The sequence below is a fragment of the Physeter macrocephalus genome, chromosome 16, assembly GCF_002837175.3.
Source record: "Physeter macrocephalus isolate SW-GA chromosome 16, ASM283717v5, whole genome shotgun sequence".
Taxonomy (NCBI): Eukaryota; Metazoa; Chordata; class Mammalia; order Artiodactyla; family Physeteridae; genus Physeter; species Physeter macrocephalus.
Window position 1 is genome coordinate 94,857,901 of NC_041229.1, and position 25,277 is coordinate 94,883,177.

The window sequence follows — 25,277 nt, forward strand, 5'->3', positions numbered from 1 at the left end:
GCCCTGGTCTAAGTGCTATGATCGAGGTATGCACAGGCTGCAGTGGCAACACAATGGAGGTGCATCTTAGACTCTGAATGGCTTTCGGGATAAAAGTAAAATCCTTTTGCTCAGTACATCAGGACCAGGTTCCCCAACGCCTTCGCCCTTCTGCCAGGCCCGCTGGGTCTCAGTCGCTCTTTCCGCACAGACCAAAGAAGCGGGCTCTTGGACGTCTCTAGTTTGGGGTGTGCGGGGAATGTCCAGAGGGACTTCGGCCTAGTTAATACGTCTTCATTCCCACCTTCGCCATATCCCGGCCCCTCACGGGGCAAAACCGCACGCTCAATCTCTGCTCCCCTCGAACCCCGGCCCTACCATCTACACCTTCAGCGAGTCGGCCCTCCTGGCGCGGGGAACGCTGAGCCGCCCGGATTCCAGGAGGTGGCGCCGGAAGCGGCGGCCTTGGCAGCGGCACGTGACGTCAGAGGAAGTGCCTGACGCCGCGGCTGCAGTCGGTGCCCGGCGCTCAAGGTTCCCCGGACCGCGGGCGGTGGAGCAGGCCCGGGGCAGCGGGGTTTGCTTTAGGACGAGCGGCTTTGAACCTCTGCGCCCGTCTCCGCCGGCAGGTGCGGCCTCCAGGCCTATCGCTGGGTGCCCGGGGCTGCGAGTGTGGGGACCGCCCTGAGGTCCCTTCCCGAGCGACCTCCGGGACCTCGTCCAGGGCCTCCCAGGAAAGAAGGGTCTAAAATAGAGAAAGTTGCTAACCCTTATTGAGAGGACTAGGCTCTCTTACCTTCGAGGATCGCTTAACCCGCACTTGGACCGTGAGAGAGGTATTGGTTCTTCTGTTTACAGAGGAAGAAACAGGCTCAGAAATGTGAAGTCGTTTGCCTCAGGCCATGCAGCTGGGAAGTGTCAGATCTGGGTTCAAAGCGAGTCTTTTGGCTGGCGCCAGAGCCCTTGCTGTTTGCACTGCAGCAGGATTCTCACACTTAATTCGAGTAAAGAATCTCAGCATGGAAGGTGGGGTTAGTTAACAGTGTCTGGGACTGCAAATTCAGTAGGTCTGGGATGGGGTTCTGGAATCTGTATTTTCAACAGCCGTACTGTGCATATAATAATAACACACCGCTCCCCTGTGAACACAGCAAGAACGATAGCTAATTGTTGTGTTAAGGTTTTAAGGCCTCACTTGAGAGAAAATGTCACATGAGGGCTTGCAGATGCAAGCAAATCATGTGAGACTGGAGAGTTGGTATTTGGTTCTGCCGTTAACTTTTTGGGCAGATGGCAGCCTCTGTCCTCTCCCCATCTATTAAATAAGAAGACTTACAGACTTATCACTTGGGGGAATTTGTTAGACGCTCAGATTCCGAGGACCAGCTTTATTCTACTGAATCAGAAGGTCTGGAGGTGGGGCTGGGAATCTTTAGGCTAAATAAGCTATAAAATGAGCCTGTTACCTTTGAGATTTGAGATGGAAATGGATTATAGGGTTGGAACACTCCGCCCCCTTCCCGTTTTTGTTTTTTTGTAGCTGTGCATGCTCCTGTATTTGCTGTGGGCTAGACTTTTATTGGCAAAAATGTCAGTATTACTGGCCATTACGAGGTGGATTTTTTACTTAGCTGAAGACTGGAACGTAATAAAATTTGAACGTTAGTCTACCTACTGTTGATTTCCTGAGTGACACTGGGTGAGCCACTTAACTTTGTGGGCCTTACATACCTGTTTATCATCATCTCCTACAATGCTTGTTATAAAGACAAAAACTTGTATCCATCCTACATCACATCCTGAGACAGGCCATAGGTGTTTTTAACAAGCTTCCATGGAAGTTTGATGCAGCCTGTGATAATGGAATATGGCAATGCCCTGGGAAACTGTGTCTTAGCCTATTTCTGAATGTTCAGAGGTGGAGTATTACAGTTTCTCTGTGTTCTGCTCTTGGGGGACTAATAAGAGTAATGTGGTTTTTGATAGGTCCTGGTTTTAGAATTTCTTAACATCTACCTTCTTGCGAATGAAGTGAAAGTACTGTGATAAACATTGCAAAAGATAAGCATTAAAAGCAGCATCCCCAAGTGACTTAGTAGGCTCCTTGACTGAGATGTTGTGATGTCAGAAGTTGATTTCATGTAGAAGCTCTGATTGCTATTGAACCATCTCGTCTGCTTGAAAGGATTATAATTACCTCTTGATAGTCCAAGCTCTCACAACCCCAACTAAAACATCTTTTTTTTTTTAAACAGATACTATTGTGTAGTTTGAATCAGGAATGAAATCTTCTGAAAGCTGAGAGCAGAAGCCTTCTTGGTCAACATGGAAGACAAAAGACGGCGAGCCCGAGTGCAGGGAGCCTGGGCTGGCCCTGCTAAGAGCCAGGCCATTGCTCAGCCAGGCAAGAACCTGTGGGGATCTCGTGTGTGTGTGTGTGTGTGTGTGTGTGTGTGTGTGTGTGTGTGTGTGTGTGTGTCTGGACAAGTGTCATCCTATTATACATATATATCCCTTTGGTTTATGGTGGACTCCCATTTCAGTTGATGTTAAGGTTTGAGTCTCTTCTCTCTTTTGCTTCAGCTCCCACTGCTGAGAAGCATCTCCAACAGGGACCTGGTCAAACCTGGATGAACATGGAGCATCGTCTGTCTGACAGACAGTTTGTGTTCAAAGAACCCCAGGAGGTAAATTCTTGTTTCTTCTTCAACAGTAACAAAGATTTATTTATAAAAGCAACAGTCACATAGTAGACACTCAAATAAATAGTGACAGAATAAACTCACTAATAAAAAGAGAGTTGAAAGTATTATAATAATAATGAAATCTGGAGTATCAGTTTCTTAGTATGTCTGAGGATTCTTTGTGGTCTTCCCCCAATTTGTAGGCATATATAGTTCCCATTTTTTTGGGCAAGGAGGTGTACCATGACTAGAGGTTAGAGGTTATACCATGACTAGAGCTTGCATTAGTTATCTAAGTTCTAACAGTCCTAAAAATTGCTAGTATAGCACATATCTCTGGAATTGGATTGAAATTTCAGCTACTACAATGCTTAATCTTTTTAGCTTTTTCTCCCACTGGGAAGAATGTAAGAAAGGGTGAAGAGTCACTTTTCAATAACATGGGAAAAAAGAGCTAAAAATCAGGCATCTTGCTGTAGTAATGATTGTATAAGTAATATTAAAACTCCTTATTTCCTAGTATATCTTCTATTTTTAAAAATCCCTTGGAAAGATGGTTTTTCCAGAGCTGCTGACTGCTAGGAAAATGTATTAATTCTAATTTTGTCATCTTTTACTGCCCACTAGTAACTGTGAAGTAGTTCTAAGAAGAATAGAGACAAGAGTTTCTGGTGGGATAGTGAGAGCTTAGAATAAAAAAGGGAGAGTTTTAAACCTGATTTATTTTGACTAGAAATGAGAGGATACAGTAATCCTGCAAGTAAGCCTCCCTGAGGATTAGGAATCATTCAGAAATCAGACCTGGCTGTTTCCTTGCAGGTGGTACGCAGAGCCCCAGAGCCACGAGTGATCGAGTAAGTAAATTGCTGCCCTCCTGTAACTATTGCCCACAGTGAAAGGGAGAGTCCAGGATCTTTCCCTCCCCCTGGTTTTTCCATCTGGAAAAGATAATGGCCAATGTGTCTAAATTTTAGGCTGGGATATTTCTGTCTCAGATGTCTTTAAACTTGGTCTTCTGAGAAGCCTTTCTGAATTTGCTGATGGTGTGGAAAATGCAACCAGATATCTGTACATTAAACTCTGGCTCTGGTGTAGATTTCCAGACCCTATTTCACTAATATGTCTGCAGATAGTAGTTAAAACATCTCCTAGTTAAAGACAGAGAGGGATTTTTTCCTCAGTCATTGAAACACGGCTCTTTGAAAAATCTGTAAGTATCATTTTACGAGCAATGCTTATGAAAACTGCTAGAAATCTAGATGCTCTTACAGTTCATTTCTTAAAACCACATAACTCTTCCAGAGCAATTAAATGATAGTAAACATTTCTCTTATAGTGATCCGTGTCTAAAATAGTCTTTTCCAAAATGATGAAAGATGCTTTGATTCCTCTTTTCCTGCTTCTCAGTTTCCATCTGATGTAGATAAATTATCAGTAGAAAGCATCCTTTTATTTTAGCAAATTAGCATTATGTGTATGCTATTGCTCATGAACAGCTGGTAAATTGTGGCTGTTTGCAGATTGACTTGTATATCTTAGAAACGAACACAGATGTCATCATATTTTCAAAGAGGGTACGTAGTTGTGGCCTTGCCCTTAGTTAGCTATGGTAACTTACCTAGTCCTTAGGTAAGTTATTGCTATCTCTCTGGACTTTTGTTTCCTTGTCTGTACTATTAAGGGTTTGGACTGTATAATCACTTAAGACCCAGTCTGGTAGCTCTAACAGTCTTTGTTTTGCAAACACAAATGTGATACTGCCTCCATTGGTGGTAAAGAGAAGAAACAAAACCATGAAACCTCTTACAGATAGGACATTCAGGTTGAAAAAATGGACAATTGTGAATTTCCAAGTCAGAAAAAAATGACAGTACTCATTCCTCCTTGACCATAGGGTTTGTTAATTCTGTTTATCTGAAGTTAGCTATGCTAGATTTTTTTTTTTTTTTTTTTGGCCTCATTGGGTCTTCGATGCTGCGCACGGGCTTTCTGTAGTTGTGGTGAATGGGGACTATTTTTCATTGCGGTGCATGGGCTTCTCATTGCAGTGGCTTCTCTTGTTGCGGAGCACGGGCTCTAGGCACGTGGGCTTCAGTAGTTGTGGCTCGCAGGCCCTAGAGGGCAGGCTCAGTAGTTGTGGCGCACGGGCTTAGTTGCTCCGCGGCATGTGGGATCTTCCAGGACCAGGGATTGATCCCGTGTCCCCTGCATTGGCAGGCGGATTCTTGACCACCATGCCAGGAAGTGGAAGGGAATCTAGGGAAGTCCCTAGTTTTTTTTTTTTAATAGCCAGAAATGTCCCTCACATTTGAAGTGAGCATTTCTAAATGTGGCCCAAAATATATCACACTGAAATATTATATTCACACTCTAGGAAACTTTATAGGCAACTCATTTTGAAATGTGCTAAATGTTTATGATAATAACTCTGCCTACATTTTGGCTCAGAGCGGCTCACACATCTACCTAAGAGCCCAGCTCAAAGATCATGAACTGCTAACTCATGTGGAAAAGGGTGATGGAAATACTGTCCCTTTATATTATTCTCTATAACTTATCTCTGTGAGAAGAATCTGACACAGTTATCTTGACAGAGGCACCTCTCCAGTCTGGGTCACTTTTCTCACCATGGTGGGTTATAGACCTCACTACCCTGCCCATCTGTAACAGATTTGTACTGTTGCACATTTGATTAAGTTCAGTAAGCTTTTTACTGCTCATCTATTATGTGCCAGGCACTAGGAAACAGAAAAGTAACCCATTCCAGCCCTTCAGGAGCCCATAGTCTAGTAAATGAAATAGACATGTAGTCAGATAAGTTGTAATCCTGAATATCTTGGGAGCGTAGACTTGTAGGTAATGTGGTGTGGTAACAGAGGATGAGATAGCTAACATTATGTGCCTGGATTACAGGTCAGGAAAGGTTTAGCGAAGGTGATGCTGAGCTGAGATTTTGAAGGATGAATTAGAAGTTTCCACTGGACCAAAGCTGGGGGTGGTGGATTGGGGGTGCTAGATGGCGGGGAGGCATGCCAGCATGTAGAAAAGCATGGGGTTAGACACGTGGTGGTGCATTCAGAAGATTCCAAGTAGTAATTACCATGGAAGCTGATGCGTCTGTGGGAACTGTCAGGAGGTGGAGCTAGATCATGGGGACCTTGTACTTGCTTCTGTTCAATGTATCTCTGTTCCAAAGTCTCCAAGGGGATACTCTATTTGCCACCCCTTTGTGTGATAGATCCCTGTACCACATCAGCCTGAATTATGGGTGAAATATAAAGGGATAGCACTAGAATTTATTTTGTCCTGGTTTTTGCCTGATTTTGTCAGGATTCCAGTCCCAGTGCCATTAATGATTACCACACTGTTGCCCCTTACCTCAGTGGTAGACGAAGGTGGGGCTGTACTTCCCTCGTAGTGCACCTCCATCGTGAAGTGATTTTGGTGAGCTAGGGCTTTGTGAACTCTGAAGGACAGTCCTTCCTTCCGCTACGTGCAGTATATTGCTTTACTTGACACTAACAAGTCTTTGTTTTCTTTGTTTCTTTAGTAAAGAGGGTGTGTATGAAATCAGCCTGTCACCCACAGGCATATCTAGGTAAGTGAATCCTCACTAGAAAGGGGCTATAATTATCACTGAGTTATAGTCTCTTAAAATATTCTACCCCCTTGATTAAAGTAATTAATGTGGTAATATCTCCTTTTATACTAGCTTCAAAACATTTTCATAGCCTCTCAGGTATAGTAGCTTACTTCTCCAGTTTTTCAGATGAGAAAATGACATCCAGGGAGATTGAGTACTTTTTCCTAGGCTACATAGTAATTTAATATTAGAGTTGGGTCTGGCCTCAACTTCTGTGCTGTTTGTGTTACATTATATTATTATTGTTAGATTACATTGTGTGTATTGGGTTGGCAAAAAAATTGTTCGGTTAGTGAATACGTTGTTCAATAAAGTTCTTGGTGAAAGTGGAAAATGTGTCTTTTATTTTTATTTAAAACTGAACGAACTTTTTGGCCAATCCAATATTATTACATATTATGTTAATCATACATTATTATATATAGTATATATTAAGTTATGTCATATTGCTATGTAAAGGTAGATTTCAATAAAATTAAAGCATATATGATTTAGGGTATATTAGGCATTAGTCATTGTTTCAAAACATTTTGAAAGCATCACCTTAATGCATGTCACTATAAAATAATGAGACATTTAAATAAATCAGAATTTATCTATCTAAATGAATTGCTTAGAAAGAGTTGCTGTTGGACTTGGAAGCCTCTATAATTAGTCCACTGGCACTGCTATTGTTACAGCCTTTTTCAGAACTTCCCTTTTAGAGCAAGTTTAACAGTCACACAGGAAAACCAGTTGCATTATTTTGGTCACATCTCAGTGTTAACCTGGTATGGCTTCAGGTGAGCTTTGGCTCTTTCAAAAAATCATTTCACAATATGTGTAAGCCAAATCATTAGGCTGTATGTACACTGTAAACTTATACAGTGCTGTATGTCAATTATATCTCAGTAAAACTGGAAAAAAGTAATAATTCAGATCCAAACTTCTTTTTTTTTTTTTTTGCGGTACGCGGGCCTCTCACTGTTGTGGCCTCTCCCGTCGCGGAGCACAGGCTCCGGATGCACAGGCTCAGCGGCCATGGCTCACGGGCCTAGCTGCTCCACAGCATGTGGGATCTTCCCGGACCGGGGCACGAACCCGTGTCCCCTGCATCGGCAGGTGGACTCTCAACCACTGCGCCACCAGGGAAGCCCCAGATCCAAACATTTTAAATTGGACAACAGGTTAAAATTAATTAATAAATTACTTGTTAAAAAAAAATTAAATGTACCTTTAAAGAGTGAAAATTTACTACCAACAAGGCTGTTGAAGAGAGTGTTCCATGGGCTTTCAGAACATTTCTTAAGAAAGGTATCCAAAAAAGCCAAATGCATTGTTAAAATGAAATAGTATATTAGGGACATAGAAATCAAAACCACAATGAAATACCACTTTATATTCACTAGAATTTCCATAATCAAAAAGACAATAAAAAGTGTTATTATAAATGAGGATGTGGAAAAATTAGAGCCTTCCTGTATTGCTGGTGGGAAGGTAAAATAGTACAACCCTTTTAGAAAAAAGCTTGATGGTTTCTTAAAAAGTTAAGCATACATACCATATGACCCAGCAACTTCACTCCTAGGTGTCTTACCCAAGAGAAATGAAAACATACATCCACACAAAGACTTGCATGTGAATGTCCATAGCAGCATTCATAATAGGCAAAAGTAGAAACAACTCAAATGTCCATCAGTTGGTGAATGGATAAATAAAATGCAGTATGTCTATATAATGAAATATTTTATTCTACCATAAAAAGAAATGTTCTGATAATGTGCTACAACATGGATAAACCTTGAAGACATTATTCTTTGTTGAATTTTACAGTATGTAAATTGTACCTCAATAAAGCTGTTTAAAGGCGGAAAAAAAAAAAGATATCCAAAACAATTTTGAGCTGGCTTGACACTGTTGAAATAAGTATATATTCAATGAGAGAAAGAACCCTTATTTGGATATGTTTATTTTGATAGTTATAAATGATTGCTTTCCCTACAATTAGCATAGTCTTAGAAGACTACCAATTGTTAAAGTAACACAGGGCCAAGCATTTTATTAGTTATTCTACTTTTCACAGTGGTGCTATAAGGTGGAGATCATCTTTGTGTTACAGATGAGAAAAACCAAGGTTCAGAGAGGTTAAGTAACTTGTCCAAGGTTTCACAGCTAAGCAGTGCTTGGGTAATATTTGAACCATATCTGTGAAAGCTGTCATGTACCTCTTTATCCTTCATTGCCTCTTTTATTTGTCTTAACTTGAAAGAGGTTTATTTTACATCTGGAGCATTGTGATCTGGGTGATATTAAGCTCTGGAGGTATGGTAAGATGATTTCATCTCTCCACGAAAGGAAGCATCATCCAGATTAATTTATTCTGCTAATGATTAGAGTCTAACTCATCTTTTTCTGTGTTCTTTAGTTAATAACTGTTCTTTCTGCATCAAGGGTGTGTTTGTATCCTGGCTTTGTTGACTTAAAAGAAGCCGACTCAGTATTTGAACAGCTTTGTCAGGATGTTCCCTGGAAACAGAGGACTGGCATCAGAGAGGGTAAGTAGATCTCTGAGATCACAGTTGTTGATGTTTGGTCTTCCTTTCCGGAATGTATTCCAACACCGTTGTTTCTTTGCACCGTTGCTTCTTTGCACCACAGCCAGATTTAAACAGAGATTCAAAACCTGACTGGAGCCCTAAGGATGGGTGGGAATTAGCCTGTCAAAGGGGACAGGGAAGAGTGTTCCTGGTAGAAGAAACAGCAAGTGGTTCTCAGAACATGGCAGAAGATGGGAGTTCAGGGAAGCAAAGGAAGTTTGGTTTGACTGAACTGTGGTTGATATGCTTATCTCCTTTTGTGTTTGTTCACTATTTATTACTGCAAATGGTGCCAGCTTTCCTCTTTCTTCATAGAAACTTCCAGAGCTTTTTTTTCCTGATTCTATTTGGCATATATACTTTTGTGTTCCTTTGTATCAGCTTTTTATTCTCATTTTAGTTTCACTAGAAGAGTCCAGTCTCCTTTAGCTTCAGCATCTGTAGTATTCTACTGAGCTTGTTGAGATTACCTGACTTGGAACGGGCTCCTCTGGTCATCCACAAGCAACAGTACCTGCTATACCAGAGGCGGTCACTGGGGAGCGCCTGTGCTCTAGCATAGAATTTCCTTTCTGGCACATTGAGTGAATTTAAATTTTCTGTGGAGAAAGAGGCAAAGTATATTGGCATCATTTTTGTAACTCAGGTGTCAGAATGAGAGTCAGCTCTTTCAGGGCAGCCTTCTAACTCCCAGCAGTTTCTACAGCAGGGCTTTTGGTGACGGATTTGGCTTTGATTGCTGGCTCTGTCTTTCAAAATAATTGTTAATTTTAAACAAATTACAGTTAAATAATTTTCTGATTCTTGATTTTCTGATCTGTAAAATAGAGTGAATAATAATATTGATACCTATCTTACATGGTTGTTGTGATAATTAAATGAGGTAGTGCATGATAAGTACTTAACAGAATACCTGCTACATAGTAAGCCTTCAGTGAATGTTAGCTGCTTTTATTATTATTGTTTTTATTGTTGTAGTGGTTGAAATCAATTGTAGGAAAAATAGCAGATCTATGGGTAACTCCCTCTGTTAATAAATTGGACATCAAAAACTTCTGACTAAAATTAGCTACATGCTGTGATTGGTCAGAGCACTTTTTTCTTCATTTGGAATCAAAAGGGCTTACACAAGGGTGGCACATGGGTGAACAGTTTGTCTTGTTTCTTGTATGGACGTTGGTGCCACAAGGTCCTACCTACAAGGGTTCAGACTCCATATCCTGCATTTTAGACCCTCCCTAATCTGAACCCTTCTATTCTGCACTGTGTCACCTTCACTCTTGTTTATGTCATCACTGACACAAATAAGTCACACACATTCTCACCTCAGAGCTTCACCCATACTGTTTCTTCCAGTGTACCTTCTCTTGTCGTCCTCCTTTTAGCTGTCACCATTCTACTCCTGAAGTCCCATGCCCTCTGTGAAGGTGGAACCTTGGGTCAGGGCCCATCCTTACTCTTCCTTTGTATTTCTCGTAGCTTCTTATACATTGCAAGGCATGGTGTTGGCACTCAATAGGTACACCTTAAATAGCATCAAACCATTTCAAAGGCCCTGTATTTTCTTTCTTAGATGTAACTTACCAGCAACCAAGACTTACAGCATGGTATGGAGAACTTCCTTACACTTATTCAAGAATCACTTTGGAACCAAATCCTCACGTATGTTGGAGTGTTGTTGTTGGTTTGGTTTTATAGATTGTATACTATAAATGTAGAGTACTATAAAATAACAGTAAGATACCTTGCAGAGCTGCATGGTGATTCCTAGTTCAAAAAATCCTCTGGGTTCAAACACTGAGTTTTTGGGCTTATCACCCTTGATGGCTTTTGATCCATAGATAAAGACAGAGGATGAGAAAAAAAAAACTGGAACTAGAGTGAACTAGAACCAGACTCAAGGATTTCAGAGAAATGAATCATTTATTTTCCTAATCTCCCCTTCCCCAGGCTTTTCCAGACGTAGCCCTCTGTGTGCCTCCTGATACATATTTGCTGTGGGGTCTAAGCCTTATGACTGACCAGTGAGGTCAGAATGTTTCTTCCCACTTCTCAGGCTCTTTTGCCGTTTGTGAAAAAATCCGTGCTTTTCTTGTTGACTTTGCATTCTGTGGATGCAGTTCTCATACTTCTAACTTACCATTGCTTTGGCTTGTCTCTGCTGCTTCTTTTGTTTTTAAAAATTTTCATGACAGACAGAGAGATTCTAGTATATAAATTAAGCTTGCCCAGATGATGGAATTAAGAGCCAAGAAACAGCTCTCTGTTTAGTCCCTGGAATCTTGCCTTTGGCAAATAATATTATGTTTTTATTGAAAGAGACTTTGAAGAAAACGGAGTTTTGCTTATGGCATTGGAATAAAGAGAAATATGACACATTTAGAGCTTCTAGTAATTTGTTATCATAAACTACCATTTTACTAAAATGTTCAGGGATAAAATATTGACTGAAGGGAACATGGCTTTTTCACATAAAGAGATGCTGTATGCTCTGGTTTCTACAGCTGCATTTAGAATGTGATCCAGGGAAGCGTTGAGACCCTCTCTGTATGAAGTTGACTTGGAAACGTGAAGAGAATTGAATTAGGCCAATCCAGCATAGACTGCTGGCCGTGTTTCTGGCAGAATTAGTTTATCTTCTTGTCAACAGTCATAGCAGAGAAGCTGAGGATTAAACAACCTGTGGGGAAGAAGTTCTTATTCATTCTAGTTAATCTTTTAGAACAGGATTTCTCAACCTCAGTATTACTGACATTTCAAGCTGGATAATTCTTTGTTTTTAGGGTTATCCTGTGCATTGTAGGATGTTTAGCAATATCCATGACTTCTGCCCACGAGCTTCCAGAAGCACCCCTCACTCAGTCGTGACAACCAAAAATGGCTCTAGACATTGCCAGACATCTGCCAGGGGTCAAAATTGACCTTGGTTGAGAACCACTGCTTTAGAATAAACATAAGGCACAAAGATCTGCTGAGCTGAGTGACCACTTATGCTTGGAGACATTTTGACAACTCTTCAAAAGAATTTTTTATTTTTTTAATTTATTTTTTATTTTTTATTTTTATTTTTTTTTGCGGTATGCGGGCCTCTCACTGTTGTGGCCTCTCCCGTTGTGGAGCACAGGCTCCGAACGCGCAGGCTCAGCGTCCATGGCTCACGGGCCCAGCCGCTCTGCGGCATGTGGGATCTTCCCAGACCGGGGCACGAACCCTCATCCCCTGCATCGGCAGGCGGATTCTCAACCACTGCGCCACCAGGGAAGCCCCAAAAGAATTTTTTAAATGACAATCCTTTTCTTATAATGTAAGTAATATGTGTCTGTTATTGAAAATCTAGAAGCTACAGATAAGTATGAAGAATAATTAAAATTTTGGATAATAGTTCCACTTGATATTTTGGTTCCAGTCTTTTTTTTCTTTATTTTAGGCAAATCTATGTAGAGAATTTTTCTATAAAAATAAAATCAATTATTTATATACTACATTTCATTTTATTATATCATTAACATATTTTAGTATCATTAAATATTCTTTTACAACATTGTATTAATAGGTACATAGTATTCCATAATCTATGTGTAGCATATTTATTCAGGCAAGCCTCTTTTGTTGGATATTAAGGTTGTCAAATTAGAGGTGGTTTTTTTTTTTTTTTTTTTGCGGTACGCGGGCCTCTCACTGTTGTGGCCTCTCCCGTTGCGAAGCACAGGCTCCGGACGCGCAGGCTCGGCGGCCATGGCTCACGGGCCCAGCCGCTCCGTGCCATGTGGGATCTTCCCGGACCGGGGCATGAACCCGTGTCCCCTGCATCGGCAGGCGGACTCTCAACCACTGCGCCACCAGGGAAGCCCTAGAGTTTTTTAATTTGAATTTGGCTGGCTCATAACTTTGCATTTATTGCTAATAAATTTAGTTTGTATACCATCTAGAACAAAGTCAAAAGTGATGCCTCAGATTTTTTTTAAGGGGGGATTCCCTAATGTGTATATCTGTGTTGGGGGTACTAGTTTAAAGTTGTTGTTACCTCAAGTTTAGTATCCCATAGCACAGGAAGAGATTCAACCATAGGTAATTAAACTCCTTTTAGTCTTTTTTCGAACTAAATCTTGTATGAACCCAATGTATGAAAATAAAAGAGTATCTCGACTGACTGGCAGTCCTACCAGCTTGACCTCTCCTTTCTCCTGCTGTGATCCCAGAGACATCTCTGTGGTACCTACGTCTCTACAAAACACTGCTTGAAATCCACTGAATAGGTCCTTTTACATTTGTGATTCATATTTTCTCATACTCATTTAATCAAATGTCTTTTAAGGATAGAATGTATTCACTGAATAGTGAGATGGCTCTGAATTTTAATATAGACGTTCACTTCTGAGGGAGCTGTATATAGAGTATTGGTTGGAGAGTCTAAGTTAATCCTCTAGTTCATTATTTCCTTTTTTTCTCTTTTTCTCCTTCACCGCCAAAAATAACCAAGAAAAAATATATATCCACTTAGAAACATAATGCAGACTTGGTGTTATCACAGTGCTCAGTCCCTAAGCAAGTCAGGGAAGTGCTAATTAGTTTCTCAGTCACATTGCTGAAAAGCTCTCATCCTCCTTTACATTCTTGGGTTTCTTGTTAAGTGTATAATTCTAGCATCTGATCTTTATCGCCATGAAGATAAGCTTAAGTCATAAAATAAATAGGAAATACAGCTTGCTAACATTATTATGGAATTTTACTTTGAAACTTATTCTCTTGAACTAACCTATGTTAGTTTAGTAACATTTGTTTTCTTGATCTAAGTTTTGTCTGTTATTATTGCTGTTTATTTTTTAAAATCCTCTTCTCAGAGGAGCTGAATAGACATTTTTCCAAAGAAGACATACAAGTGGACAACATGAAAAGATGCTCAGCATCACTAATTTTAGGGAAATGCAAATCAAAACCATAATGAGATATCACATCATACCTGCTAGAATGGCTGTTATCAAAAAGGCAAGAAATAACAAGTGCTGGTAAAGCTATGGAGAAAAGGGAACACTCTTACGCTATTGGTGGGAATTTAAATTGGTGCAGCCACTATGGAAAACAGTGTGAAGATTCCTCAAAAAATTAACAGTAGAGCTACCATATGATCCAGCTATCCTACTTCTGGTTATGTATACAAAGAATATGAAAACACTAATTTGAAAAGATATGTGCACCCCTGTGTTCATCACAGCATTATTCACAATAGCCAAGATATGGAAACAACCTAAGTGCCCATCAACAGATGAATGAATAAAGAAGATGTGGCACATATATACAATGGACTACTACTCAGCCATTTAAAAAACGATGAACTCTTAGCATTTGTGAGACCATGGATGGACCTTGTGGGTATTATGTTAAATAAGTCAGGTGGAGAAGGACAAATACCATATGATTTCATTCATATGTGGAATATAAAATACTAATAAATGAACAGACCAAACATGTAGATACAAAGAACAGAGTGGTGGTTACCAGAGGGGAAGGGGCAGAATGGAGGACAAAATGGATGAAGGAGATCAACTGTATGGAGATGGATGGAAACTAAATTTTTGGTGGTGAGCACGCAGTATGGTATACAGAAATAGAAATATTGGAAGAACCCGGATGAACTTTTTGGCCAACCCATACAACGTTGTACACATTAAACTTATATAATGTTATAAACCAGTGTTACTTCAATAAAATAAATAAATAGAATCCTCTGCTTAGAAGGTAATGCTAATATCCATGACAAGGAATGCCAGCTTTTACCATGATTTCCATGTGACAGGGAAGCTGAGTGATTTCCACATATGCTCCCTGGAAGTTTTACCTGACAATAGTCACGGGATATACCTTATAATGACATTATGCTGAACATCCTTTTTTGGATGTTCCTTTGCTGAACATCCAAAAAAGGATGTTTCCTTTCCTTTGCTGAACATCCATTTCTTTGCTTTCAAACATAGAACGTGGACTTTGAAGGGGTTCCTTATTTTTATTTTATTTATTTATTATTTATTTATTTATTTTTAAAATTTATTTATATTTTTGGCTGCGTTGGGTCTTCGCTGCTGTGTGCAGGCTTTCTCTAGTTGTGGCGAGCGGGGGCTGCTCTTCGTTGTGGTGCGCGGGCTTCTCATTGCAGTGGCTTCTCTTGTTGCAGAGCACAGGCTCTAGGCATGCGGGCTTCAGTAGTTGTGGCACACGGGCTCTAGAGCACAGGCTCAGTAGTTGTGGCTCACGGGCTCTAGAGCGCAGGCTCAGTAGTTGTGGCTCACGGGCTCTAGAGCGCAGGCTCAGTAGTTGTGGCTCATGGGCTCTAGAGCGCAGGCTCAGTAGTTGTGGCACACGGGCTCTAGAGCGCAGGCCCAGTAGTTGTGGCACACGGGCTTTAGAGCGCAGGCTCAGTAGTTGTGGCACACGGGCTTAGTTGCTCCACGGCATGTTGGATCCTCCCGGACCAAGGATCGAACCCGTGTCCCCTGCATTGGCAGGCGGATTCTTAACCACTGTGCCACCAGGGAAGTCCTTGAAGGGCTTCTTTAAAGTGGCAGTTCTTAACGTAGAGTCTGTAGATCCCTGGAGGAAGTCCACGAAATTCTTTCTGGGAATCCACAAGGTCAAAGTTATTTTTATGGTAATGCTAAGACTAGGTGACATTTTTCACTGTGTTGAATTTGCACTGGTGATACAAAAGTAATGGTGAATAAAATTGCCGGTGCCTTAGCATGAATCAAGACACTGCCACCAAACTGTACTAGTAATCATTGTTTTCTTTACTACCTGCACTTCCAGTAAAGACAAAAACCAAAAAAAAATGCTTATTTCATTTAAGGATGTCCCTTGATGAAGCAGTAAGCACTATTAGTTTTATTAAGTCTTGATCTTTTTTAATTGTTTGATGAAATGGAAAGTATGCATAAGGCACTCCTGCTGCAAACCAAGTATGATGTTTGTTGAGGAAAAACACTTGTGTGATTGTTTAAGCTGTAAGCTGAACGAGCTACTTTTATCATGGACCATTTTACTTGGGAGAGTAACTGGCACACAAACTAGTTATTCAGACTTGAGTATTCAGCAGACATTTTCTCAAAAATGAATGAAGTGTCACTTCCAGGAAAATAATGGACAAGATTTGTCACTAATGGTAAAAGTTGAGGTTTCAAGGAAATATTAGGAATTCTGGAAAAACTCATATCCACCACCTTGAGCCTGACCTCTTCCCTTGACTTAGCTTTTTCTGAAGAGATCAGTGGTTTTTTGATTTTTTGATATTGTATAATGAAATATGTCAGTATTAAAAGGGTCTGCATAACTCAGTGAGCCAATATTTTCCAAATGACCAATGCTTGATGTTACAGAATCATGCAAGATTAAAACATCCATTCAAAGTGCAAGCTAGACCAGTGGATTTAGATGTAACAATATGAGAAGTTTGTTGATATAGTTTCAGATTCCCCATTGCATCTAACCTTTAAGAAATCAGTTCAGTTGAGTTTTGGTGTAATGTCAAAGAATATTTACAATTATTTGAAAAGGCTATAAAAGATTCTTCCTTTTTCTAACTACATACCTGTGTGAAGGCAGTTTTCTTTGTATGCTTCAACAGAAACAACATATTGTAACAGATTAAATGCAGAAGCAGATATTAGAATCAACTCTTCTATTAAGTCAGACATTAAAGAGATTTGCAAAACAGTGCCACTCTTCTCACCAATTTTATGTATTGGAAAATAGTTAATTTTCATAAAATAATACTTACGTTAATGTGTAATGAGGTTGTTATTTTTTAAATGAATTAAGCAAAAATTAAAATTTTTTTTAGTTTTAATTTGGTAACTATTTATAGCTATAACCCATGCATACTGAAGTTCTTTGGGGCCCTCAATAATTTTTTTTTTTTGGCCGTGCCTCATGGCTTGCGGGATCTTAGTTTCCCGGCCAGGGATTGAACTTGGGCCCTCAGCAGTGAAAGCACAGAGTCCTAACCACTGGACCTCCAGGGAATTCCCACTTCAATAATCTTTGCCAGTGGTGTGAGAACTCAGGTTCTCCAGGAAGCTCTGTAAAGCACTTGAGGTTTCCCGGAGGCAGGACGTAGAGTTCTAACAAGAACCAGTATGAGGTGTGCTGATTGTGTCCCCCAACTACAACCTAAGCTTAGGGGTCATAGCTTCCTAAAGTATGTGTGGCAAGATGCTGAGCTCCGCATATAAACAGAGGTGAACTTGGTGCTCAGGAGGCAGGGCTGTGGACTCTGTTTAAATCTTCTGTAGTGCACAGCCATGTTATGATTCCATTCTGTAGAATGTTTTTCCCCTCTAGGTTCTGTTTTTAGGAAGTTTGCCACTCTGGAAATATAAAATATCTTTTTTAAAGAGCAGTTCTGCCATTCATGATAAAATAGGAATGGAACAGAGGGCCACCCAGCAGGAGAGTTGTCTCACTCCTCAGACTTCAGTCTGCATCTGCTAACTCTTGGTGGCCCGTCAGCTGTGGTGACAAACCAGGCTTACTGCTCCACACGCTACCTCAGTGACTTACTGAGGTGACTTCCCTGAGTGTATTGACAGTTGCTTTTCTGCGAGCATCATATATTTAACATGGAAAGGATGAGATGGGTGGATAGGCCTGGTCTTCATGACATTCTATACCAAATTTAGTACCTTAATAAAAGTGTAGAGGTCAGCTTGCTTCAAAATAGAAATAACAGGAGAGAATTAAACTACTCTTCTAGCCTTATGTTTATTACGTTTCCGGTAGTTTGCTTATTTCATCCCTGTTTATAACATGACTGATTTTGCACTTCCTGGTTTTCCACGTGGCTGCCACCTTGTGTCTTACGTGAACTGTCTCTGCCCCTTTTCTTGGCCTGTTGATTGCAGTGGCATCCTGTGCTGCTCATGCTGAAGAACCAAATTGAAGAGAACACCGGCCACACCTTCAACTCCTTGCTCTGCAATCTCTACCGAAATGAGAAGGACAGCGTGGACTGGCATAGTGATGACGAACCTTCGTTGGGGAGGTGCCCCGTCATTGCTTCACTCAGTTTTGGTGCCACACGCATGTTTGAGATGAGAAAGAAGCCCCCACCAGTGAGTAGTCTATTTATTTTATGTTCCTCCTGCCATCTAATATTCTGTGAAAAAAACTGAGCTCTAAAAGGCTCCTATTTTCAGGTTTAGGGGATTGGAGTATGCGTTTTGTTGATGAAACATTTTCAACTGATTGCTTACCCCACAGTTAACTTTTGACTTCAAAGAAGCCAGTCGTTCATTTACTTATGCAACAGAAACTGCCTGCCGCGTGCCAGGTGCTAGAGGCTTATTTGCATTGGTGGAAAGGACAGACATGGTCCCTGTCCACATGGAAACTGGGGTATACAGATACTACTAATTACTCAAGTAATTGGAATTATGATAAATGCTAGGAAGGAGGGCTTATAAAGGCAAGGTTCAAGTTAGTGGGGGCAAGGAGGCAAAGAAGGAAGTCTCAAGGAAGAGACCCCTGAAATTTTAAGTAAGTGTTCTTCATGGCAGTGTCTCTTTTGTGAGAGAGCATCACATGCATCCTCATTGCCTTCTTAGCCTGTTCCTGAAATCCAGATGGCTCTGTAACTCTTTCAGAGAGGAAATTCAAGCCAGATTATCAGACAAGCAATGGCTAAACTGTAGAATAACTTGAGTTGTCCAGCCCAGCTCTTACCTATATTACAAGACATTTGAGGGATACGAGGGCTGTTAGTGTTTTTAAATCAAAAAGTATAGAACTTTAGGACTAAAGTAGATAGAAGGATAGTAGAAACTCTAAGAAAAGAGCAAATCTCTACCAAATTATCTTATTTCCAGGATTTGTGGTTTTTTTCTAACCAAGGTTCCCAGTCATTTTGTTTATAACATTAAACCAGACCCAGTCAGTGTGGAAGGCCTACAAGGCTGTGTTTTGAGTATGACCTAATCCAGACCACATAATTATCAGGCAGTCAGTGCTTGTGTCTGTTCTGCATCATATATACTTCTTTGGGCTGTTTTTCTGACATGTATTTGGGTTTCCAAGCATGGAATTTTGAAGCATATTGTGTTGTTTTGCATTTATGCCATTAAGCACCTTTCATTGGTATATTTTCTGTTGACTGGGTTTTCTTTGCTATTGTTTGCACAGAAACTTTAGTCTGTGTTAGTGGGGGATTGTCAGTTGCCAGTGACTTACTGAGTCAACTTGCTCCCTGAGCACTTTGAATAGCCTTCACGGTTTCATTGGCAGTCAGCCTTCTCACGTACCAGGGATTACCACCTGAGAAGCAACGTATGGTTATGCTTTCATATGTAGGCTTCCACTCAGTTAAATCCCAAGTTCACACATGTAAAGAATTCATCCCGCCCTTAATAAGTCTCCTGTTGTATGAATAGTGGAGAAACACCACGTGTCTCATTTTAAAGTTCAGACCCTCTTCTCAAGCCAGGCATATAGAACACAAACTTTTTGCCAGGCATGGTCCTGGGAGCTGGGGCTATAGCAATGGATAAGTAAGGTGAAGTCATCTTTCCCCTCCTGGAGCTTCTGATCTGGCCCGTGCTAGTGCTCTGCCCCCCTCCCAGAGTTATCCGTCCAGCTTTCTGATTGGAAAACAAGCTGTAGTGTGTCCAATATAATCTTTGGTGTAATCTGAGTGTCCGAGTCTTTGCTGTTATTTTCTTTGTTGCCAAGTATTTAAGTATTCAGTTACTGCTTCTCTGTACACGTACATTCACCACCACCACCATCATCCCTTTTTAAAAACACTTTTGGCCTGTTTATAGATTTTAAGCTTAAAAATTCCCAAAGCATGCTTTCTGGATAATTAATTTTGCTGTACCAGCAGTTTCCAACGATTATTCTGGTGCCCAGAATACCGCTGTTCCTTTTCCCCTCTAGGCAGCTGAAGGTCTTCATTTTCTCATATAAAAACGTATTCATGGTGATCAAGAGCTATTTCTTGGTAATATAATTCAGTTATGTTATAGGTTCGTGTGTGGATGGAAAATGTAACTACCACTTAGCATTGTTTCTGAGGGCAACCATTTGGAAAAAAATCTCTGTGTAAGAGGGAGACTGACCATACTTACTGAAACATTGTCTTCTCAAGGCTTCTTAGAGTCTATTTTGGTGAACATGAGTGAAAGCACAGGCCATGAAACACTGAAAATGTGGTTAAGTCCCTTTAATTGTCCACTATTAGCAGGGGAATCTGCACTATAACTATGGTAGCTGATTTGATGAAAATACAGATCTGATAAGTAAGAAAATTTGTCTGAAACAAAGTTGGCTGAGGAAACAGATTTGGGAAGAAATATAAATGTGTCAGTATGTCAGGTTACTGACTCTAATAAGTTTTGGCTTCCAGCATAGTCTTAACTATGATTGAATTTGATGCAGTTGTGTATTCCTTCAAATCTGGCTTTTGTTTAAGATGGGGAAATTATAATCATGCATTAGTGAATACAGTTTAAAAATTACTTTTTCCCTCCAGAACCCATAAAGTCCATTCTTGGATAATCAAAACCCAGGTTTAAACTTTTGGAAGGATTTCTTCAAGTTTCTTCAACAGATTTTAAAAATCTTGGGCTCCACAAATCTAGCTAAACTTAAAGTGCAGAAGCCTTTCTTTGAGTTGACATCCTTGGAAATGTATCTTAGAGTACATCATCTTTATCACAGGATAATGATCCCTTTTCTGAAGGATTGAAAGGAAAAGTTTATTGCAAATCAGTCTACTTTTCTTTCTCAACTGTGGTGATAGCTTTGAGAACATGGCTCATGATTCATTATTGTACAACTCAAAGTAAAAGCATAAAATAGAAAGTATAAATTAGTCTTCTGTGTGGAATTTGTAGGAGTCTTGACTTTCTGTAGCTCCTAGGAACCTGTCTCGCTATGCCACTATAGATTGTAATTTTCATGTCTGTCATCAAGACATTTGGAGTGTGCTAGAGGTTGTGGGAGGGCATCTCTTTCAAAATCCAGTTAGTTTTAAACTATCAGAGGAGAAGAAGGTAATACCTGCTTGACTTAAGTCAAAGTTTCTCGCCTGAAGCTGACATAGAGGAATCGTGAGATTGCCTGTACTTCATTCAAGTATGCAGTTTTGAGACAGAAAAGCATCTGTTTGGGGCCACTTTCAAAGAGAATTAGCCTTTTTTTAAAAATTTTTTTTAACATTCAAACTCCTCCACCCCTGCAGCAGCTGTTTGTTTTGCAGTCTGGCACCTTAAGTAGTAGTTCTCTGTAGCTGCTGATCTTCTGAAAGCTGCCCCAGTTCCACGCATTGCATTCCTAACAATTTCTCGCTGTGCTGAGATGGTAAGGAGATCTTTGTTTCCTAAGCATCAGTGCCCCTCTGATTCATGCAGTTGGCTCAGGCAGCTTCATGCATGCGTCACCCCTAGGATTAAACATTCACTCCTCCAAGATGCTGATCCTCGTTTCACCGTCCTCTAGTCCAAGTTTGTCAACTCCTGCTCATTCATTTTGATTTTAGAGTCAATTACCACTTCCTTTAATGATAATAAGATACTTGGGGGCATAGTAGACTTGCTCTTCCATTCACCCCATCCCTTTTTTTTTTTTTTTTTTTTTTTTGTGGGATGCGGGGGCGTTTCACCGTCCTCTAGTCCAAGTTTGTCAACTCCTGCTCATTCATTTTGATTTTAGAGTCAATTACCACTTCCTTTAATGATAATAAGATACTTGGGGGCATAGTAGACTTGCTCTTCCATTCACCCCATCCCTTTTTTTTTTTTTTTTTTTTTTTTTGTGGTATGCGGGGCCTCCCTCTGTTGTGGCCACTCCCGTTGCGGAGCACAGGCTCCGGACGCGCAGGCTCAGCGGCCATGGCTCACGGGCCCAGCTGCTCCGCGGCATGTGGGATCCTCCCAGACCGGGGCGCGAACCCGGTTCCCCTGCATTGGCAGGTGGACGCACAACCACTGCGCCACCAGGGAAGCCCCCACCCCATCCCTTCTTTTGTTAATTCAGTTAAACCTGAATGAATAGCATCATATCCATCTTCAGGCCAATGTCAGGATACACTGTCTTAAGACAGAAGTAAAGCTTTCCAAATATACCTCAGTAGACATTTTTTAGAAACCAAGAACCTTTTTTTTTAAAAATAAATTTATTTTATTTATTTTTTGGCTGTGTTGGGTCCTTGTTGCTGTGCAGAGGCTTTCTCTAGTTGCAGCGAGCGGGGGCTATTCTTCGTTGCGGTGCGCGGGCTTCTCATTGTGGTGGCTTCTTTTGTTGCGGAGCACGGGCTCTAGGCGTGCAGGCTTCAGTAGTTGTGGCTCACGGGCTCTAGAGCGCAGGCCCAGTAGTTGTGGCACACGGGCTTAGTTGCTCCGTGGCATGTGGGTTCTTCCTGGACCAGGGCTCGAACCCATGTCCCCTGTATTGGCAGGTGGATTCTTAACCACTGTGCCACCAGGGAAGCCCCAAGAACCTTTTTTTATTCTCCCAAGCTGGCCTCATTAAAGCTTTTCTACGCTCGTGTCCCAAACCCAGTTGTACTTTTCAAACTGCATCGTGTCCCTGTTGTAAAGATTAGTCTGGTTCTTTTCCCAGTATAGTTTTAATTCTATACTGAAAAGCAAGCTGGAAAAGGAACTACAAAAGCCATTTGGCAGGCTGCTATTTCTCTGTCGGTTACCATAGAAACAGTGATGGCTGAGTTGGGGGGTGTGGGTATTAGATAATAGGAAGTTTGTGATGCACTGAAGGTTTGGATGCCAAAAGCCTTGTTTTCTAGAAAATTACCCGTGCGTAAGCTCTGTCCTTCAGCTGAATCCTGAAAACGTGAGGGGCTTCTATCCATCTCGAGGTGATTGAGTTGAGGCCAGTTGGACATTTCTCTAACCATTCCTCTCTCAAGCACCTTCTGAAGGATGTGAACTCTGTTCATATCACCAAAAGAGATGGTTGTAAAACCACTTGTAATGGTAGAGGTTCTGAGAGTTCCCAGTGCATTTGGGTTCCTAGTACCTCCCTTGCTAATTGGTTTTTTACACACCACTGGGAAGAGTGGAGTATGAAAAGGTCAGTTTGATCATAAATACCAATATTTTTCCAGGACTGTGGAAGAAGTGAGGATATTGGAATCCAAAATAATATAAACTGACTAGCTTACATTTGAAAATTGGATGAACTGGACTGTGTAGTATTTCATGGAGTGGTGACTGAACTGCCGCCTCAGCCAGAACCCCCACTGCAGCTCTTCCGGGTCTCCACACTTCTCATGAGTCCATCTTCTGATTACAGCATCTGTTCTGAGAAATTACAAGACCTACGTGAAAGAAATTGTTGATAACCATCATCTTTTTAATACATTCCCTAATGAAATTTAGAAAATCAGGTTTTGTTTCCTATTTCTGTTACTGACGTTTGTAAAAAGCACTGATCTGCCGCATTTATACTTACTCCTTTTTTGTAAATGGGGATGTTAATTGGTAGCTACTTTATGGGAGTAATAGAGAAGTTTTCCCGTGAAAAGCAATATGAAAGTTGTTGCAGTAATCAGTGAATTTTTAAGCTGTTATAAATGGTGGATGCTACGGTGACTTTTCATATGTGGAAATCGAAAAAGAAAATGAACAGCCAACCTCCAAGTTTGCCTTGGACTGTGAATGGCATTCACTGAGGGAGTACAAAGGAGACTCTGGAGGGTAACGTGGCCTGTGGGTCAGGAATGGTGACTGAGTTTTTGAGCTCCTATCTGTAGGGTCATACAGTGGTTTGGAGAGCATGAGTGAGTGAGTGGGAAATTAATTTGTGCATGTTTAAGCAGATAAAGGTAAATAGTCCTGGTAGGACCTGAATTCTCTACCGACACGAGATCTTTTGGGAGTTGGAATCATCATTTGCTTCCGTGGGGCCTTGTCTCAGGCTAGAATCCATGTCCTGACTGCCACTGGGAATAATTAATTTTTGCAGAGAGCCTCCCAGTTTCGTATTGCCACCGATAGTACTTTTCATCTTGGGAGAACAACCTTTTCCAAAGTGATTCGTCAAGTGTCTGTGTGCCCCAATTAGGTATGGGATCTGCTTGCAAACTTTTTTTTTAAACGTTATCTCAATGGTAGAGTTTTTTTCCCTCCACTTTGCCATACTCTATAAAAAACTGTTCCTAAGCCTTCTGGTAATTTTTCCATCTTTCATAAGCCACATTTTCATGGTGGATGACTGCTTAGCTGAGGCAGAAAAGAGCTTAGTGAGTTTGAGGAAGGAGGAGAAGGCCCCACAGTGGAGCAGAGAGAGCAGGCGAGGAGAGTAGCCAGTGATGAGACGGGAGGAGTGGGGCGGGGCCAGCTCATGCAGAGACTCACCAGCCTCAGGAAGGAGCGGATTTTATTTTAAGTACATCAAGAAGCCACTGAAATGTGTTAAGCAGAAGAGTGACATGTTCCGATTGAAATTTTACAAGGTCAGTTGCTACTGCGTGGAGCTCGGGCTAGATAGGAGCAAGAGTGGAAGCCAGGAGACCAATTAGGAGGTTGTTATACTTCCCGGGACCAAGGCAGAGAAGAAGGGAGGTGGACAGCTTTAATGACAGGAGCTCAGAGGAGCAGGTATTTTTAAGAGAGGCATGGGAATAATGGTCTGAAAGTGTTAATAAGGAGTATCCCCCGGCTCTATAGATATGAGAGGCGTGATCAGCTTCCACAGGAGAGAGAGTTTCAGGGAATTTGGAATCTTCTGGAGAGACCTAGTTCTTGATTAGGACAAGGAAGTAGAGGGAACCTTCAGAGCACATGAGGTTGAGGATCTAGGGGGGTGTTTGCTCATCACTGAATGAGAATTCCAGCGGACACAGTGGAAGGGTGCAGGGGTGGGTGTGGGAGATTATGTCTGATCAGGTTATGTCCCGGAATGGTTTGGGAATGAATGTTCTGATTTAATGGATGACTGGAGAACCCTGCAATTTTGACTGGGGTCAGCTGGATGTCAGGCTTCACGGAATTTGTTCTGTGTGCTCTTCGAGGAAGGGAGAGTGTTTATTTCTGGTGCTACAGTGATGAGTGGAGGCTCTTTCAAAATAGCAGTTCCTTTAAGTTGCATTTCTTGGAAACATTATATCACCCAGAATGGCATCTTCATTACATTAAGGCACATTCAGTATGGCTAGAATGACTGTAACAGTCAGTGTAAAGCCAAGCTTGTTTTTGTTTAAATTCAGTAACTTCTGACCCCCACCCCACCGCCGGTACTATATCAGCAACAAATCTGAACAACAAACACTGTCGGCAGGTGTTTCACTGTAAACTGCATTTGCCTTTTACAGTCACTGGGTTCGCCCGGTATAGGATGATTGACTGCACGTGCCAGTCCCTCGTACTTAGTATTCTCACTCACCTCGCT

General features: G+C 41.2%; 1 protein-coding gene across 3 annotated transcripts in view; it reads left to right on the top strand.

Moving 5' to 3' along the window:
• Window positions 1-486: 486 nt before the first annotated feature.
• The window catches only part of ALKBH3 (alkB homolog 3, alpha-ketoglutarate dependent dioxygenase), a 37,321-nt gene continuing 12,530 nt past the window's right edge, over window positions 487-25,277 (top strand). For 2 of the 3 annotated variants that reach the window (XM_024133399.3, XM_024133400.2), the window contains exons 1-8: window positions 487-608; window positions 2,235-2,383; window positions 2,563-2,666; window positions 3,483-3,517; window positions 6,214-6,261; window positions 8,737-8,840; window positions 10,456-10,544; window positions 17,774-17,983. In XM_024133399.3, coding sequence (XP_023989167.1) covers window positions 2,305-2,383; window positions 2,563-2,666; window positions 3,483-3,517; window positions 6,214-6,261; window positions 8,737-8,840; window positions 10,456-10,544; window positions 17,774-17,983 — 669 coding nt within the window. In that variant the 5' untranslated portion in view covers window positions 487-608; window positions 2,235-2,304. Of the gene's footprint in view, window positions 816-2,234; window positions 2,384-2,562; window positions 2,667-3,482; window positions 3,518-6,213; window positions 6,262-8,736; window positions 8,841-10,455; window positions 10,545-17,773; window positions 17,984-25,277 lie in introns of all 3 variants that reach the window. The other variant, XM_007126407.4, reaches the window with a different exon arrangement.